At 33.7% G+C, this 18,093-nt stretch overlaps 1 protein-coding gene across 5 annotated transcripts in view; it reads right to left on the bottom strand.

The window, feature by feature from the left end:
- Positions 1 to 18,093, bottom strand: part of LOC150082988 (uncharacterized) — a 1,785,507-nt gene that overhangs the window by 1,307,712 nt on the left and 459,702 nt on the right. For all 5 annotated transcript variants that reach the window (XM_090377722.1, XM_090377724.1, XM_090377725.1 and 2 more), the window contains exons 23-25: positions 14,344 to 14,547; positions 6,636 to 6,850; positions 939 to 1,084 (exon numbers count right to left, since the gene is read on the bottom strand). In XM_090377722.1, the coding sequence (XP_090233848.1) occupies positions 939 to 1,084; positions 6,636 to 6,850; positions 14,344 to 14,547 (565 nt within the window). The remainder of the gene's footprint in view (positions 1 to 938; positions 1,085 to 6,635; positions 6,851 to 14,343; positions 14,548 to 18,093) is intronic.

Genomic DNA, 18,093 nt, shown 5'->3' with positions numbered 1-18,093 from the left:
ACAACAGGAACCATGATTCATCAGAGCAGGGAAAATTTTTTCTGACAGGAGTAGAACATCAATCAGTCATTGGCAGCGATACCCCACATGTGAAAAGGGGTGATAAGTTGTGCATTCTAAATTGCCTCTTTGGTTACTACTGTTACACTTGGTTGTTATTTGACTGACTGAAGCCTCCTTTAGCCTTTCACATCAACAAGCTAGTTCTGACCATAGGATCACTATTGGCTTGATGTCATTTGGTTACTAGACAATTCTCTGTACACCCAAAATGCAATTGTACATGAAAATCCCATAATCACATCTTTCATCTTGTTCCATTCTCAACCCCAAGTTACACACATACAGAACCTCTAAATATCTGTCTACCTGCTTTACATTATGTGATATGAACAAATGATGTTGTTACTGAAGGAGCACTCTATTTCAGGAAAAGGCTAGATTCCGTATGTCTGTATATATTAAAGTTGCCACTTTATTATTAAAGTATATATTATTAGCCACAGTAAAAAATCTTGGACCAGACCAAACATCTGGGCATCTACATCCAGAATAGGTCATTAACTTTTTAAAAATTGTGTAATGCTGTCTGTAATAAAAATTCTCCAAAATTGTTTTTATTTGTAAGCTCTTTGAGCACTTAACAGTTTAGTATCCTAATTAAAATAGATATATATTTTTTCACATAGAGTAGTGGATACCATTTAAATAAAAATAAAAGTTTATTTCAAATGTAAATATTGTTTCCTACATTTACATTTCATGATAAAGATGCATATTTCACTCAACCCCTTAATAGTAATCTTAGGAGATGTATGGTAATATCATTTTATAGTTATTCAAATTTTCTATTTGGCATTAATTTTTTGGTAATTTTATATCAGCAAAGCAAGTTCATGTATGTATCAATAAAAGTAAAATAAAACTTGTTATATTACCTCCTGTTTCTTGTACTTCTTTCAATAGGTGTTCTAATTTACCCATATATATGGCAGCTGATCCCAAATTGTTATATAGGCTGTTATTGCTTTTCTTGTCCAGTTCTTCTAATAATGGAGCAAATGATTGCAAAGTAAGAGTAAACCTGTTAAATGCAAGTACATAAAACAAAAAGCAAAGTATTAGTATTAGCAAAATGATGAGAAGCAAAGCCTATATAGCACCAGCCAAAATTAAACAAAAGAAAAACCCCTTAATTTGGTCTTTCCTTCTAATAATTTGTCCAAACCTCTTTTTTTTATTTATTTATTTATTCAAACAACCCATTTCTACAACACTATATAAATTTTATTCCATTAGTCAATTACACTATGGCTAAATGTGAATTTCTGCACATCTATTCTAAATTGCCTATGATACACTGACACATTGTGTTGGTGTATCATGATGGGAGGACTGCATGCAATATTTAGTATTAGTATTAGTAAAGGCTGGTGCAAGAAAGCCTATGGCTTATGCTGCACCAGCAAAAAAAAAAAAAAATAAATAAATAAAATAAATAAATAAATAAATAAAATAAAAAATAAAAAAAAGTAAATAACTAAATAATAATAATTAATAAAAAAAAAAAAAGGAAATTAAACCTATCATCCTATGCGCTTCCTTTACCCAAAAGTACTATCCAGGTGACCTTTGAATTTCCCCAAACTGTCGGCCTCTACCACCCATGAAGGCAACTTATTCCAGTAATTTATAACTCGCTGGCTAAAATAAAACTTCCTGCAGTCCAATCTAAACATTTCCCCCCGTAACTTGAATTTATGTCCCCTAGTTCTAGCATCATTTATAATCTTGAAAATTTCGTCCTCATTCATTTTACTGATGCCTCTCAGAACCTTAAACACCTCAATCAAATCTCCTCTAAGGTGTCTAGTTTCCAAACTCTGCAACCCACATATTCGAAGTCTTTCTTCATAAGGACACCCTTTTGCCGATCTCACCAGGCGAGTTACCCGTCTTTGCACCCTTTCAAGAAGCTCGATGTCTTTCTTTAGGTGCGGTCTCCAGACTTGAACACAGTATTCCAAGTGTGGTCCATTTCTTCTGGACTGTAGGAAACTTAGGATGTAATTTCATAATTATATATCTATTCCAATTCCCCAAAGACGAAAGAACCACAATGTTCTGAAACTTATGGTATTCTTTAATGTTCAGTTATTAATTAATTAAATTTCTAAATTATGACACTCTAATGCATTAGGGCTTAAAGCCTCAAGCTGCGAAAGAGATTAGACTATGTGTATTTTAGTACAATTGCATCACTTATACACAGCTAAATATAAATTAGCAAATTTGCAATAGCAGCATTGTTTAAGTTACATCTCATATTGTGAATACCTTCATGATGAGTTGCCATGACATTGCACTACTTCGAATAAGTAACGCTTCACCCGAAGGAGAAAACTGTTGTTACTTATTCTCAGTGGATACCACCACCATTTCAGGGCTATTTGGCCCTTCTTCGGTGGGTGGGTAGGTAGGTAACCCAAGTGATGTAATGATGGCAAAACAGTTGTGAAGTATATCTTCACAATATGAGAGATGCCTGATGGTATATGATATAAGTTAAGACTCTAATGCATTAGGGCTTAAAGCCTCAAGCTGCGAAAGAGATTAGACTACGTGTATTTTAGTGCAATTGCATCATTTATACACAGCTAAATATAAATTAGCAAATTTGCAATAGCGGCATCGTTTAAGTTACAGCTCATATTGTGAATACCTTCATGACAAGTTGCCATGACATTGCACTACTTCGAATAAGTAATGCTAATTATAAAGTAATTTATATTTAGCTGTGTATAAATGATGCAATTGCACTAAAATACACATAGTCTAATCTCTTTCGCAGCTTGAGGCTTTAGGCCCTAATGCATTAGAGTCTTAACTTATATCATACACCATCAGGCATCTCTCATATTGTGAAGATATACTTCACAACTGTTTTGCCATCATTAAATCACTTGGGTTACCTACCTACCCACCCACCGAAGAAGGGCCAAATAGCCCTGAAATGGTGGTGGTATCCACTGAGAATAAGTAACAACAGTCTTCTCCTTCAGGTGAAGCACTACTTGTTCGAAGTAGTGCATTGTCATAGCAACTTGTCATGAAGGTATTCACAATATGAGATGTAACTTAAACGATGCCACTATTGCAAATTTGCTAATTTATATTTAGCTGTGTATAAATGATTCAATTGCACTAAAATACACAGTCTCATTTCTAAATTATGTTAATTCAATGCAGTGCAGTGTATAACTTAATAAAATTAGTCATCATACATTACTGTGACTTCAACCACCTTATTTTGAAAAGATAATAGAATTGATGCTTACAGATACAATACGAAAAGATCTCATAATAATGAACCTCCCCCCCTCCAAAGGGAAAGTCTTGCCCTACAAATCTGGTTAATTAGTATATAAATCTGGTTAATTAGTATAATGAATTCATAAAGCAGTTTGGTGCTGGAAACCATTTCGATTCAGCATCCTTGAGTTTTAGTAAAGCTTTTGATTTGGTTCCCTGTGAGAGGCTAGGAAGATCTTTAAGTGGATCTGAGGCTGGGTGAATGAAAGGAAGTAGAGGGTGGTAACCATTGCACATTATTTTGAATGAACTGATGTACAAAGTGGTATTCTCAGAGTTGGGATCTCCACTTGATACAGAGATGGATCATTAATTAACCTGACTGCTCTATTTTGGATAGAATCAAGAGGCTTGAGAGAGGTTTTGGGGACATCACCCTGCATGTGAGAACAATATTCTATAGTAGGGCAGATTTGAGATTTGTACAGATTGAGTAGTTGTTTAGAAGAAAACTAGTGCTGAGAAAAAGAAAACCCAGTTTATTTGATGCAGAGGAAGTAATATTTGTGATGTGCTTATGCCAAGAAAAATTAGAAGTCAGGTTAATCCCTAATAGAGATCTGTGATCTTGTCTAGAAACCATCTGAGTATCACTGAAGATGAGCATAGGAAAAGTAGACTCTTTTTTGTGAGAAGACAGCATTTGATTTTAGAATGACTGAAGTTAATAATTTTTTTTTTCACCCTACTGGAGAATTATCTGGAGATCAGCATTTAAAGAATTGGTGGTGGATGTTTAAAAAGTTGTGGCTGTTTTTTGCAGTGCACAGTTTCTCAAACTAGAAGGAGGAATATAGTATGTTATCGGTAGCAAAACTATATTCTTAACATTAACATTTAGAATGGAATAGGATTTTGAGTCGGCAGAATATCATTAACATACAACAAGAAAAGAGTGGGAGAAAGAACAGAATCTTAGGTATCATGATCATTAATGAAGAAGTTAGAAGACAAAGAAATCTAACTTCTTAAAAAAAAATAGTCAGAAATTCATAAAATGGAGTTGGTTAGAACTTCATGCCAAACAAGACTAAAAACTTTACTAAGGTCAAGAGGAATTGCTCGAGTTTTACAAATTTCCATCAAATTTATCCAAAGTAAGTAACATAAGCTGATATATAACAAGTCAAGCAACATTGATGGAATCCATATTGGTGATCATCGATCAGATGAAAGATAGTTTCAGATAGTTTAAGATTTGGCAGTTGGTGGATTTCTCCATACTTTTGGAAAGAGTAGAGATAATTTCAATAGGATGACAATTGGAAGGGAGGAATTTCTAACCATTTTTTTACAGAAACTGGGTAGGCGCCTCCGTAGCCAGGTGGGAAGGAGCAGCAGTGCGTAGCACACGCTTCTTGATTAGATCGGGGTTCGAGCCTGTCACCACCAAATACGGACAATGCGGAAAGGTCATGAAATGATCAACGCATATTCCCGGAGCAATATGGCCTTAGTTGCTAATGCTCCTAAAAACCAAATAACAACAACAAATAAATAACAACAGAAACTGGATGCATACAAGCAAATTTCCAGGCAGAAGGAAAAGCACCAATGGAATAAGAAGGTGTAAAAAGGAACAGAACAGGCACAAGCTCAGGAGCACAGATTTTGATAATGGGTGGAGAAACGACATCAGAACATGGAACCTCTTGATTTGTGATTTTTCTGTATTTTCCTTCATACTATGTCAAAAGACCACAGAAGCCATTGAATGGAATGTGTTTGGTATGGTAGGAGGTGATTTATCCAAGTAATCTATGCAAGAGTAACAAGAAAAGTAGGATACTAAGAATATTTTTAGCTGTGGATGCAAAATAACCATTAAGTTGTAAGAGAAGTGCAATTATGGATGGACAGAAGTTACAGTCAATAGCTTTGGTCAGAGATCAGAGGGTTCAACAACCATTTGGACAAGAATAACTCCCATTAGTAGCCTGTTCAAAAATAAATACAGATGGATTAATAACTTTTTTACAATTGTTGTGAGCTTCATTTTCAACAAAATGCTATATGCTACATTCTTATTTTGGACAGTTCTGGCATATTTATTAAAAACCAAGGTTTAGGTAAAGGATGAGATTTTAGAATGGAATGTGGAATAAAGAATCGCATCCTTACAAGAATAATTTTTCTGATATGATTTTAGCAAATATGGAGATTGGAAGATTTAAAACAATAATACAACCAAGGAAAAGAAGAACAGACCCGGAGGGAGGGAGCAAGAGAGAGAGAGAGAGAGAGAGAGAGAGATTTGATTTCTGTAAGTTATAATATTTTGGAAACAAGTTGCATTTGTTCAGTAACCTAATTGAAATATTTAAATCTTTAAGAGAATTAAATAAACTAAATGCCAAGAGGTTCTTTTCTCTTTCTCAAGTGCATTACAAAGGGAGAGGGTAGGATCATCTTACACTGAGAAACTTGAACTACAGAACAGATGTACAAAAATTTGCATTTACATTGGAGTTCAATATAAATTTAAAAAATAAAACAGAAGAAATAAGCAAATGAAGTAACTAAAGGTGTAATGAAATTAAATATGTTTTTTTTTTTCTTTTTCATCTTACAGAATAAAATTCTGCATGGGAGTTATATTTTTATATATGTAGCGAAAGTTAGGTTTTCCATTATAAGTATTATTGCTACACATCTTTTGGCTATTCATTTAGGTTAAATACATTATTCACCAATTCACACTGGGTTGCTAATTCAGGTTACCTGTTGTCTCATTAGAGTACAACTGTTAACAACAGTGTCTTAGTGTTTTAATAAATAATGAATTCACCTTCTTGGAGATATTATTTTATTAAAAATGATATCACTAATTTCAGGCTGGCTCAGGGATAACATAGTCATTTATAAAGTGGGTATAAGTCACTTCTAAAGAACCTAAGCTTAAGCTCTATCACTGTCACAGGAGAGGCAACATGGTTCACCAGTAGTATAGACAATAAAAAAAAACACAGTATGAGTGTTATTCTTCAAGCTATTAATGAAATAAGTTGTAATATTTTTAATTTCTGTATATTACATAAAATAAAAAAAGCACTACTTCAGATAGTTCTAGTTTGAAATTTTCATGTCAGTTCAATATCAGACTGTTATATTTTATTGTATTTTTGATTAAATAGATAAAAAAACAAACTGCTTTTTTAACAAGTGGCATTAATATTTAATCTCTTGCACTTTTACAAATAATTCAATTTAATAATTCTCTAAATAATTAAAAAAATATTTAAAGCTAATAAAAGTAGACTTACTTTTTTGATGCAGAGTCCAGAAGAAATCCTAAAATACTTCCACCAGTATATTGCCAGACTACTTTGTTCAGAAGTGTATCCTTCCAGTCAAACTGAAAACGCAATGGATTCTTACTGTACTGAACTATCCTGTCAGAAAGTTCAAATATTTTTCCAACTTTTTCATATGAGAGTGGTGGCAAATTAGATGAGGATGAACTGGTCCAGGCTTTTTGCTGTAAAGATAATTACCAAATTATCTGTTGTTTAAATAAAATTACTGGAGTAGTCAGTTTATTATGCAAAAAAAACAAAAGAAGTAATCATTTAGTGTAATCAATCTGGGTACATGTTGAATCCAAATTAGAAATTATGGATAATTTTAATGCGGAAAGTCAATAGCTCTTCAAATACTAATAATTTATTACATAAAATTTAATATGTCATGCTTTTTTTTCATTTTAATACCTTTCGGTGGGAAGGGGCACTGTAATAAACAGATATACGGTATAACGTGCCTTGATAATGTATATCTCGAATTTGATAGCTAAGGTATAACGTAAAACTACATAGCGGAATATATATTACTGCATTAGCTTAGTATAGTATTGTATAGTCTAGTAAATTAATCAATTAAATTTTTAACCTTATTAATTTCACTGTTAATTAATTAAATTGTATTTAAATGGAAATCATGCTCCAGACTAGAGCAGCAAAGCAACAGGCACAAAGTAGCCGGAGTGAGCTTGGGGGAAGAACTGAAAATGCAATAACGAGGAAGTTTTGGCCTAGACTGTTATCGCTGCTCATTACATCAGCAAGGAATTGACCTTGCACTGAAAACGTTAACAGAACTGTTCATACTCTCTCAACCTAAATAGATATATTTCAACTTTTCCTACTCATAATAAATTACATGAGTCATGCTTGCTCTCTCTAAGACTCGTGGGTAGAATGAGGATCATCAATTACTAAGCCATTGTGAATTTTGAAGGGCTGAAAAAAAAATTCATATATACAGGGGTAACTATGACTTTCATTGATGGGAGCCAACTTTCGGAATAAATTACTACTGAACATTGTAAAATTTAAAAGTTTGTATAATTTAAGACAGAGTTGGATAAATGTTGAACCATAAATACTTGATGTGATAAATTTTTTCAGACTGGTCTTATATAGCCTTCCTTCCTTGCAGCTATTTGCCTTAATTAGTACTAATATAAACCATATATAAAAGAAACATCACAGATTTGTTTTACACTGTGTTAGGAACACATGATAATAAAAATAGGGGGGAAAGAGTACAAAAATGGTGAACAAATATAAAACACAATGTCTGTAGCTGGAGGACAGAATATATTGTAGAGGATTGAAATATTTCTAAAAGGGCTGGCTCACAAATGTGACAAACTGAAATGAAGATCAAAGCAAAGATACTCTCATTTTCTTTACAATTTTAATTAATTTTAATAATATTAGTATTAAAATGTCAGAATGATGCAAGTAGCAGACTTATTCTGCATCTACATTTAGATTAAATTAATTAACACTAATACTAGCTGAACACACTTTGAAAGGCCCAATTTTACTGAATATAACACTGGAAGATCTTTCATCAAGAACATTCAATATGCTAATTACTAATTACATATTTACAATGCTTCTGAATCCAGTTAAATTAACTGTAGTTTATTGTTACTCAGAAATGATGGAAAGAAGCAACACCATCAACCAAAAAAAAAAAAAAAAAAAAAAAAAAACTGAAGATTTTTGTGGTAAGATACCCATGGTGCTCCTCTCTGCACCCATTCTCCAAGAGATCCACATCATAATCAAGATGTGGCTTATACAATTGGATAATCATGTCTTTGTCCCTGCCAACATAGTTTCTATATATCAAAGAGAGTTCATCATATCTGCACTGCTCAAAGAACTTCACATCGGACTGTACAATCAGTCCTATGTCCTCAAGTGGTGGGGAACAAAAGAGACATAGGGCTAATTGTACCTAATTGGTATGTTATTCTGGGATTGCTAGTACCACCTAATTGGTATTTATTCTGGGACTGCTGTTGCCCATATGCAATACCTTGCATTTACCAAACTTAAACCTCAACTGCTTCTCATCCCAGCTTTTTAATCTTTATAGATATTGCTGAAGTAGCATACCAGTTAATGATTCCTGCCATTAACTACCCTGCTAACCTTTGTGTAATTTGCAAACTTAGATATTAAACTTGATATCCCTTCAATATCATTAATAAATATTGAAAACAGTAAGGACCCAGCACTAAACCCTGAGGCACTCCACCAACAACAGTATTATAAGAAGAGCAGTGCTCATTTACAATCACCCTCTGTCTCCTGCCACTCAATCATTCCTTTATCCATAGCAGTGACTTGGAGCACTGCTATGGATAAAGGAAATTCTTGCATTACAGTTCATAGCATCCACATAGTGTAAAAAAAAAAAAAAAAAAAAAATGCAAGAAAGCAAGCTTATGCAGCATCAGCCAAAAAAAAATAAATAAAATAAATAAATAAAAAATAACCACTTCCACTTCACCCCTCTGTTCATTCAAAATACCTGTCCAGCTGAGCCTTAAACTTAATTAGGCTATCAACTTCTACGACAAGGGATGGAAGTCTGTTCCACCAACCACCTGCTGGCTAAAGGCAAAATTTCCACACGTCTATCCTACATCTGTCTTTCCTCAATTTGAATTTATGCCCTCTCAGGTGATTATTCTGAGCAAGAGGAAGAATCCCATCAGCATTGAGCATGCTCAAATCATTCAAGGCTTTATACACCTCTATCAGATCACCTCGCTGGTGCCTAGTCTCCAGACACTGTAATTTGCAAAATTTAAGCCTTTCTTCGTAAGAGCACCCCTTTGTTCTATTCACTAATCTTGTTGCTCTCCTCTGTACTCATTCCAGCAGCTCTACATCCTTCTTGAAATGAGGCCTCCAGGCCTGTATACAGTACTGTAGGTGTGGCCTGACCATTGCCATATACAAGGGAATAAATTATAGGGAATAAAATTTTAAAATACAGGAACTCCCCGACTTACAACTAATGGAAATTTGACTTTATGTAAGTTTTTGCCAGCGAATGCAAACTTAAAAAAATCGTGGAAATGTATTTTGCATCCCATAGGAATAAATGGAGGTATCGTGAAAATATCGTAATGTGAACCCAATAACCACCCCCCCCCCCTTTTTTTTTTTTTTTTTGGTAATTCGTTCCAAGACTTTGGAAGTTGAAAATTTCGCTATATAACTAAGCTATTTATCTCTCTAAAAGGTCATTTTTATAATGGAAATTGCACTACCCTTTCATCTTATCAGATGTTCCTGTTATAAGAATCAATTTTAAAGCCTTTGTGATATTTTTCTAAAGGAAATTTCTGGAGGTCATGACCAAAAAATAATATCCACTTTCCAGTTTATTGGGCTTTTCTGCTAGTGCATCTAATTATAAACTCGATTTTATTGAATATGTGATAATCCTGATAACTGCAATTGTGTGGGTTTTTACGCTATTGTGGTGAAATGTGTTCCCCTTCACTGAAATCTTCAATCATATAAAAAAAAAAATTTTCAGAAATTTTTTTTTATATGATTGTTATGAAAAATCTTCTCTTCACTCCTATTTATGTATTACAATGGTGAACAGAAAGTGCAAATGGTGGTAGTGCCAGGAAACGGAAACAAAATTGATTTAGAAATGAAAAGAAATAATTAAGAAGTACAAAGCAGTACAAAGTTTGTCATCTATTGCAAGGGAATTAGGTCTCACTGCTTCAACAGTGAATACTATTTTAAAGGACAGTGTGTGTATAAAAGAACACGCTAAACGATCAACGCACTTAAGATCGACAGTGATCACAAAACAAAGTTCAGGTGCTATATCGAAGATGGAACAGCTATTAATAATATGGATGGAAAATCAGATTCAGAAGTGAGTGCCCCTGAGTCTAATGACCATTCAAGAAAAAGCAAGAAGTATTTATAAAGATATTAAGGATAAGTACAGCAAACTCCAACCCAAGTTCATGGCAAGCAACGGGTGGTTTAATAGGTTCAAGTACCGCGCTGGTTTCCACAACGTTAAAGTATGTGGTGAAGTTGCCAGTGCCAATTCTGCAGCTGCAGAGAAATTTTGTGATGTGTTGGAAAAAAATTATTGATGAAGGTGGCTATTCAATGCAGGAAATTTTTAACATTGATGAGACTGTTCTGTATTGGAAAAAAATACCGGATTGAACATACAATGCCAAAAAAGGAAAAGACGCCAGGTTTCAAGGCTTCAATAGATAGTGCCACAGTCTTGCTTCAGGCTAATGCAGCATGAGATTACAGATTAAAACCACTGCTTGTGTACCATTCTGGAAATCCTCGTGCAATAGTCTACCCGTGCATTTCTGATCGAACCAGAGAGCATGGATAACAATATCTCTCTTTGAGGATTAGTTTAAATGCTGCTTCATTCCTGAGGTTAAAAAATATTGTAAAGACAATGACGTTCCTTTCGAGATTTTGCTTCTATTAGATAATGCTCCTGGACATCCTACGTATCTAGATGATTTCAATTTGAATGTGAGAGTCACATTCCTACCGCCAAACACAACTTCACTCATCCAACCTATGGATCAGAGTGTTATTTTGAATTTAAAAGCATACTATTTACGCACAATATTTGCTCAGGCATTGTTTGCAGTAGACGATGAGAAAAAATTTACATTAAGAGACTTTTGGAAATCTTACAATATCTACCATGCCATCTTAAACGTTAATAAGGCCTGAGCAGAAATTACTAAAAGTTGTTTAAATGGCACATGGAAGAAAATATGCCCACGGCACGTAAAAGGCTTCAAAGGGTTTGAAAAAGTCGAATCATATGAAGAGGTTACAGATAAGATTATAAAGGTTTCAGAGCTACTTCAATTGCAGATTGATGCCAAAGACGTGGAGGAGTTAATAGAGGAAGAAGAGAAGGAATTATCTAACGAAGAACTTATTGACTTGCAGGTAGTGATAGTGAAAGAAGAAAATGCTGATGAAGCTCAGGATGAACGAAATGAGGAGCCGAGACGCTTCATCACCAGAGAGATAGCAATGGAGAGGTTTTAGAAGATGGATCCTGTGAGCGAACAATTCTTAAAAGTTAACAGAGGGGTGAATGATATGCTTGCTTGCTTGTTTGCTTGCTACAAAGAAATCTATGATGAAAAGAAAAAAAGCCACCATCTTAGCCATCCATTATATCCATTAATATGTTCTTTCATAAGGTTGAGTAGCCGAGCCCTTCTAAATCTCCACAGCAGCATATTCATCACCTGAAGACATCGATTTTGGCAATGATGCTTGAGAGGTAAAACTTACTGACGTTATGCCTGTCTCCTCGCCCTTTTTGTAATTTTATAATTTTGGAATTTATTAAATTGCACACTTTTGTAATATTTCCTGTGCATGAGATAAAAAATTGAATAAATACAATAAATAATTCTATTTATTTGTTCATTGAACATTTCTTTTTTGATTCAGTCAATTCAGCGAGCACAGTTGTGAGTATTGCACAAGCATGTGGGAAATTTCGACTTACGTAGTGTTCCAGGGAACGCAACCCTTATGTAAGCTGGAGAGTTCCTGTATATATAATGTGGTGCAGTAAAATACTGATGATTTAATGTTGATCTAGGAGAGTAGTTGCAATATATTACTACTGTTTCATACAAAAGCATACCCCCCCCCCACCTTTGATAAATGAAGTTATAGAAAATACTAGAAACCTAGCACTGCTCCCACAAAATATTAAGAACTTGATAAGGAAGGGAGATCCTGTCTGGCCAATCTGATTAGTTATTATAACACAGTAACAACAGAATTGGGTGCAAATAATAATTTTGACATTATATATTTAGATTACTCCCACAAAAACATGTCCATTACAAGGTTACAGCAAAACAGGAATCCTACCCTGCCACAGTTAAAAGCAAATAAGATAAGAAACATATTTTGAAACACAGATATAAAGTTGGTTTTTTCCTCTTATTCAAAAATTGGATCCTTTTTAAAAAAAAAACTCTGAAAGGTTAATTATCAAGTAGGCAACTTAAATAATATAGCTTTCCTAATTAGTTGTCAAGAAGATTGCCCAGCTAAATATGTTGATTCCACATATACAGTTGTTCTGACATTTCAAACACATACATGCATATTATGATAAGTATAGCCTCCAAAACAAGGGACAAACAGAGCTCTCAATACACAGAAGAAATTTTTTTCTCATAAACTGAAATTAGAAAATGCAAAATTTAACTACAATTAAATAATGACTACAAGACTGCACATTATGGAGGTTTTAACTTAACATTAACATTAAATCTGTTTTAACATTAAATCTGAACTAGAAGATGAAAATACACTAAATGCTAAACCACCTGTAAGGTTCTCAGTGGCCAGGTGCTTCATATTCCCATAAATGGGAATATGAAGGTAGCAATTTTGTAGAATAATGTAAACTGAAAATGAGTGGTTCTTGGAAAAGAGTAGCTCGCTTTTTTCTCTCTGTCATAGTTTTTATAAAGCTTTAATTTCTCTTTTAAAAAGTTCTGTTGCTTGTCTTAAATGGATGCACTTAGCTGAAATTCACTTCAGTATAAAAATATCAATTTTTAGTTAGTTTTTTAACTTAAATTTTAATCTTAATTTTTCTATGAGAATTTAACCATTATAGAAGAAATGAGTCATTCTAAAAGGAAGCTTCAAATATTACATATTATTATCATCTTTTTATCATTAATGTAATTTATGATGTAATAACCATAACTTAAGATGTAAAAACCATTACATCATATGTAAACCATACGATGTAATTTTCTTTCATATTGTTTAATTCCTTAATACTCTGAAATATCAATGTCACAGTTAATCCTTTCATGAATAGTAAGGTAATGTAAGGTAAGGTAGTAAGGTAACAACCTCATCTTGAAGTCACAATATTATCTTCATCTCTGTTAATCTTTCACTATGTACTCCCTGCTATTGCTGCATATTAAAATTGTAACTAGACAATCTCTACATCAAGCTCTTCACCAGTCAATTGTCCAGTTATATCATTCTCATGATACCATCTGCCACATTTGCTACATAGGTGATCCAGAAATATGGCCTACATAACATGTGAAAAAGTTTCTACATAACATCTAAAATTTTTCAGATGGAAATAGCATTTCCCACTTTGTTTTAATTTAAATAAAAATTTATGTAATTTACATATCTCTTGTATAAAAATATAATATATATTTCTTTGGGTCAGCTTTTGCTCTACACATCTTGGTGCAAAATAACAAGTAAATTTAGACAATTAAATTTTACCCCATCCCCATCTGCCCAATATGCTGGGTTTTCAATGTTTAATTTCAGCACACTGCCTAATCATTATAATAGGATTTATTTCTATTCATTTTCTTGAAATAATTATTCCACATTGAAAAAAAAAAAAAAAAAAAAAAAAATTAAATCAGAAAATAATACCTATAAATTATAAATCAATTATTTTACTTTAAAATGGTGAGCTGCAATTATTCATTTTGGTCTAATAATTATAAACATCTTTATATATATTTTTTTTTATACCTAAAAAAAATACAATATGCAAATTCCAATTTAAAGCCCAAGAGTGTTATGTATTTCAATGAAATTAATAAGATTTCAGACTTACTAAATGCATTATAATTCCTAATATGTTTTCTGATCCAAACTGAATAACAAATTCTGTAACTGAGTGATTCATAAATTTACATGCCAGATTTAGCAACTTTTCTCCAATCCATTTTGTTTCTTCATCAACAACAACCAATCCTCCTAACACTGAAGTATTTGAACATAAAGTTTCTTGATCTCTGGCCTCAATTATGTCCGTAATCTGAAATAAAATCAGAACTTCAGAAGTATAATGAGATAGTATAATAGGAATAGACAATAAAAACAGCACATCAAATCAGAAGATAACAGACACCAAACCATTTACTATTGGCTAGTTATGAAGTGACATAAATACAAATTTATCACCAGGCAATCAAAAGTAAAAGGATCATACCTATGGCATAAGTGTGAGCTGCTCTTGCCACCATTATTAGAATCCAGTGAAGATGTATTCCCACATCTCAAATTCTGAAGGAGATCCCACATTTTATCATTTATCTTGAACACTGAACAATGGATATTTCATCACTCACACTTTTTTAATAAACAAGAGCCATTTTATACTAGCTGTACAGAATGGAATTGATAACACTTCCCAGTCTGTACACCTAGTAGAAGAAAATGAAGCTACAAATTCAAATTCAAATTGTGACTTCAACAATCTTTACTGATTGCCTAACAGAAGCCTATGCAAATGTTCAAAATTTTTGCAACATGCAGCTGCATTGCTATGTAGATATATATATAAAAAAGGACCCTAAGTAGGTATACAGCTCTGCAACCCCATTTACCATAGGCATGCAATCATTACTCTAAACAATACAATAAATTTGTGATAAATAAAATATTTTCACTGAGCTGTATTTATTATCAGAAAGTATATTCATAACATCAAATTTTCTACCCTAAAATGTAATGTAGTCATAAATAACAAACATTAAAAAATAAACCACATTTTTAATGAAAACAACGAAACACACATCAGTAAAGGATATATTAAAAACATAACATTAATATAACATATAACTAATTTAATACACTCTGGATATAAAATATAATAATTTAGAGATTGGCAGAGGAGCACTGATAATTACAACATGGTGGTGACGTAGGATGCAGTACCTTGCATTTAGCATTAGTAGAGGATGCAAGAAAGAACCTTATCCAGCATCAGCCAAAAAGCTGGCTAAAAGCAAATTTCCACACATCTATTCTACAACTGTCTTTCCTCAATTTGAATCTGTGTCCCCTCAGGTTCTTAATCTGAGCAAGAGAAAGAATCCAATCAGCATTCAGTTGCTCAACCAATTCAAGGCCTTATACATCTCAATCAGATCACCTCGCAGCAGTTCCGCAACTTGTAGAACTTAAGCCTTTCTTCATAAGTGCACCCCTTTGTTCCTCTAGCCAATCTTGTTGCCCTTCTCTGTACTCATTCTAGCAACTCTACATCCTTCCTAAAATGAGGCCTCCAGACCTGTACACAGTACTCTAGGTGTAGCCTGGCCATTGCCTTGTATAATGGGATAATCACCTCCCTTGTCTCTGCTAGTAAAATTCCTATATATCATTGACAGGACTCCATAACCTGCCTTGGCAGTTACTCTGCACTGTTTAGCGAACTTCATACTTGACTGCACAATTACCCCCAGGTCTTTTTCACTTTCCAATTCCCTGAGTGTAGTACCACACAGTTGGTATGTTCTCTTCGGTTATTGCTACCCATATGCAGTACTTTGCATTTGTCAATGTTAAAATTCAGTTGCCACTTTTCGGCCCATTTGTTCAACTTATCTATAGCCAGTTGGAGTAGCATACTGTCTTTACTGTCGTTAACAACCCTGCCAACCTTTGTATCACCTACAAACTTGGACATTAAACCTGATATACCTTCATCAATATCATTGATAAATATACAAAACAAAAATGGGCTGAACACCGAACCCTGGGAAACTTCACTAATAACATTTGTCCATGAAGAGCAGTGTCCATTTGTTTCTGTTGTCTCCCATTCAACCATCCCTTTATCCATTGTAGCAACTTACCATTAATGCCATACCTCTCCAATTTGTACAGCAGTCTTCCATGTGCAACAGTATCAAAAGCTTTCCTGAAATCCAAGTATATGATATCAAAATTATTTTTGGCATTCAGTTCCTTTGTGACCACATCATAGTATCCAATCAAATTGGTCAGACAAGACCTCCCTTTAACAAACCCATGCTATGTCTTAACTATTACTGCAGTTTTGTCTAGATGATCCTGCAATGCTTCTTTAACCAGTGATTCAATTATTTTCCTTGGAACACAAATTAAACTAACAGGTCTATAGTTACCTGCGTCACCTTTTGAACCCCTTTGTGAATTGATGATACATTTGCACACCTCCAGTCCATGTGGACCTCCGCTGAGTCCAAGGCTACTCTCATAATTATGGCTAAGTGTTTGCTTACTTCCTTTGCTGCTTCCTTTAATATAACTGGATAGATCCCGTTCGCCCCGGGTGCCTTTTTTATGTTTAACTTCAACAATTTCTCCTCCACTTGCTCTCAATCTTCTCAATATTGAACTCTAACAGGGAGCTAAGTGATTTGTAATAACAAATTACTTAGCTCCCTGTTAGAGTTCAATAAACTTCTGGCACTCCCCTCACTTAATAACTCCTCATGTGTGAATGTAGATGCAAATTACTCGTTCAGCTTATCAGCTACCTGAGCATGATCATCAATAGTCAACCCATCTATGTTAAGTGGGCTAATCTGATTCATCCCCTTCCTTCTAGAATTTACATAAGTAAAGAACTCTTTGCTGTTTTTCTTTGCAAAGCATTTCTCATAATCTGCCTTCGCCTGCCTAACTTCCTTTGTGACTTGATTACAGACTAGTTTTTATCAGCCATAGGCTTCTGTGTCACCTGATACTTTATATGTGTACCATACATTTTTCTTCTCTGCCTCAGGCCCCATTAGTTCATCTGTCATCCATTTAGGCCTACAGTATTTCTTAGTTGGAATGAAAAGCCTAGTAGCCTCCAAAATTAAGTCCTTGAAGGCTTCCTATTTAGAATTCAACATTGCTGACATCATGGGTTGATCCCACTGAACAGAATTTAAAAACTGTCTGAGACCCCTCTAGTCACCATTACGAAAGCAAAAGCCCTTCCCTTTAGCCTTAATGGTATTTACATCCTTAAGTAATTCCCACATCAGTACATTGTGAACACTGTCACCCAGTGGTTCCTTTATCTGCAAATTCTTAATGCATGAATAATCACTGCTGATAATCAGATCAAGAGTATTCTCCCTCTGGTTGCCTCTCAGACATGTTGCTGTAGAAAACAGTCATCCAATAAATCCAGTGATTCCATTATTTCACCAGTCTTTTTTTTCAATTCCTACTATTAGTTCACATTCTCCCTATATATATTTATATATCTTGTTCAAATTTTAAATCGTTAATAAAATACTTTTTATTCATCCACTCAAGTTCAAATACATTTTTTTAAACTTGTAGTGGATGACACTTGATGTTAATACAGTTTTTTCAAATATTAATTCATTAATTAAATTTAATTAATTAATTTTAGTTTTATATGGTAGAAAAAAATTTCTCTTATATAAGATATTTAGCAGGATATAAATTTAGGAATAAAATTGAAATCAACAGGCAGTAAGTAGCTCAATCGGTAAAATGCAAGAATTTCAGTATTTTTCACGTGAAGGTTAAGAATGCGAGTTCAATTCTTGCGAAAATCAATAATTTTTTG

The sequence above is a fragment of the Mastigoproctus giganteus genome, chromosome 7 (genome assembly GCF_048544385.1).
Source record: "Mastigoproctus giganteus isolate SK-2022 chromosome 7, ASM4854438v1, whole genome shotgun sequence".
NCBI classification, from domain to species: Eukaryota; Metazoa; Arthropoda; class Arachnida; order Uropygi; family Thelyphonidae; genus Mastigoproctus; species Mastigoproctus giganteus.
The sequence above is the reverse complement of the archived record's forward strand: the minus strand, read 5'-3'. Positions and strand labels throughout refer to the sequence as shown.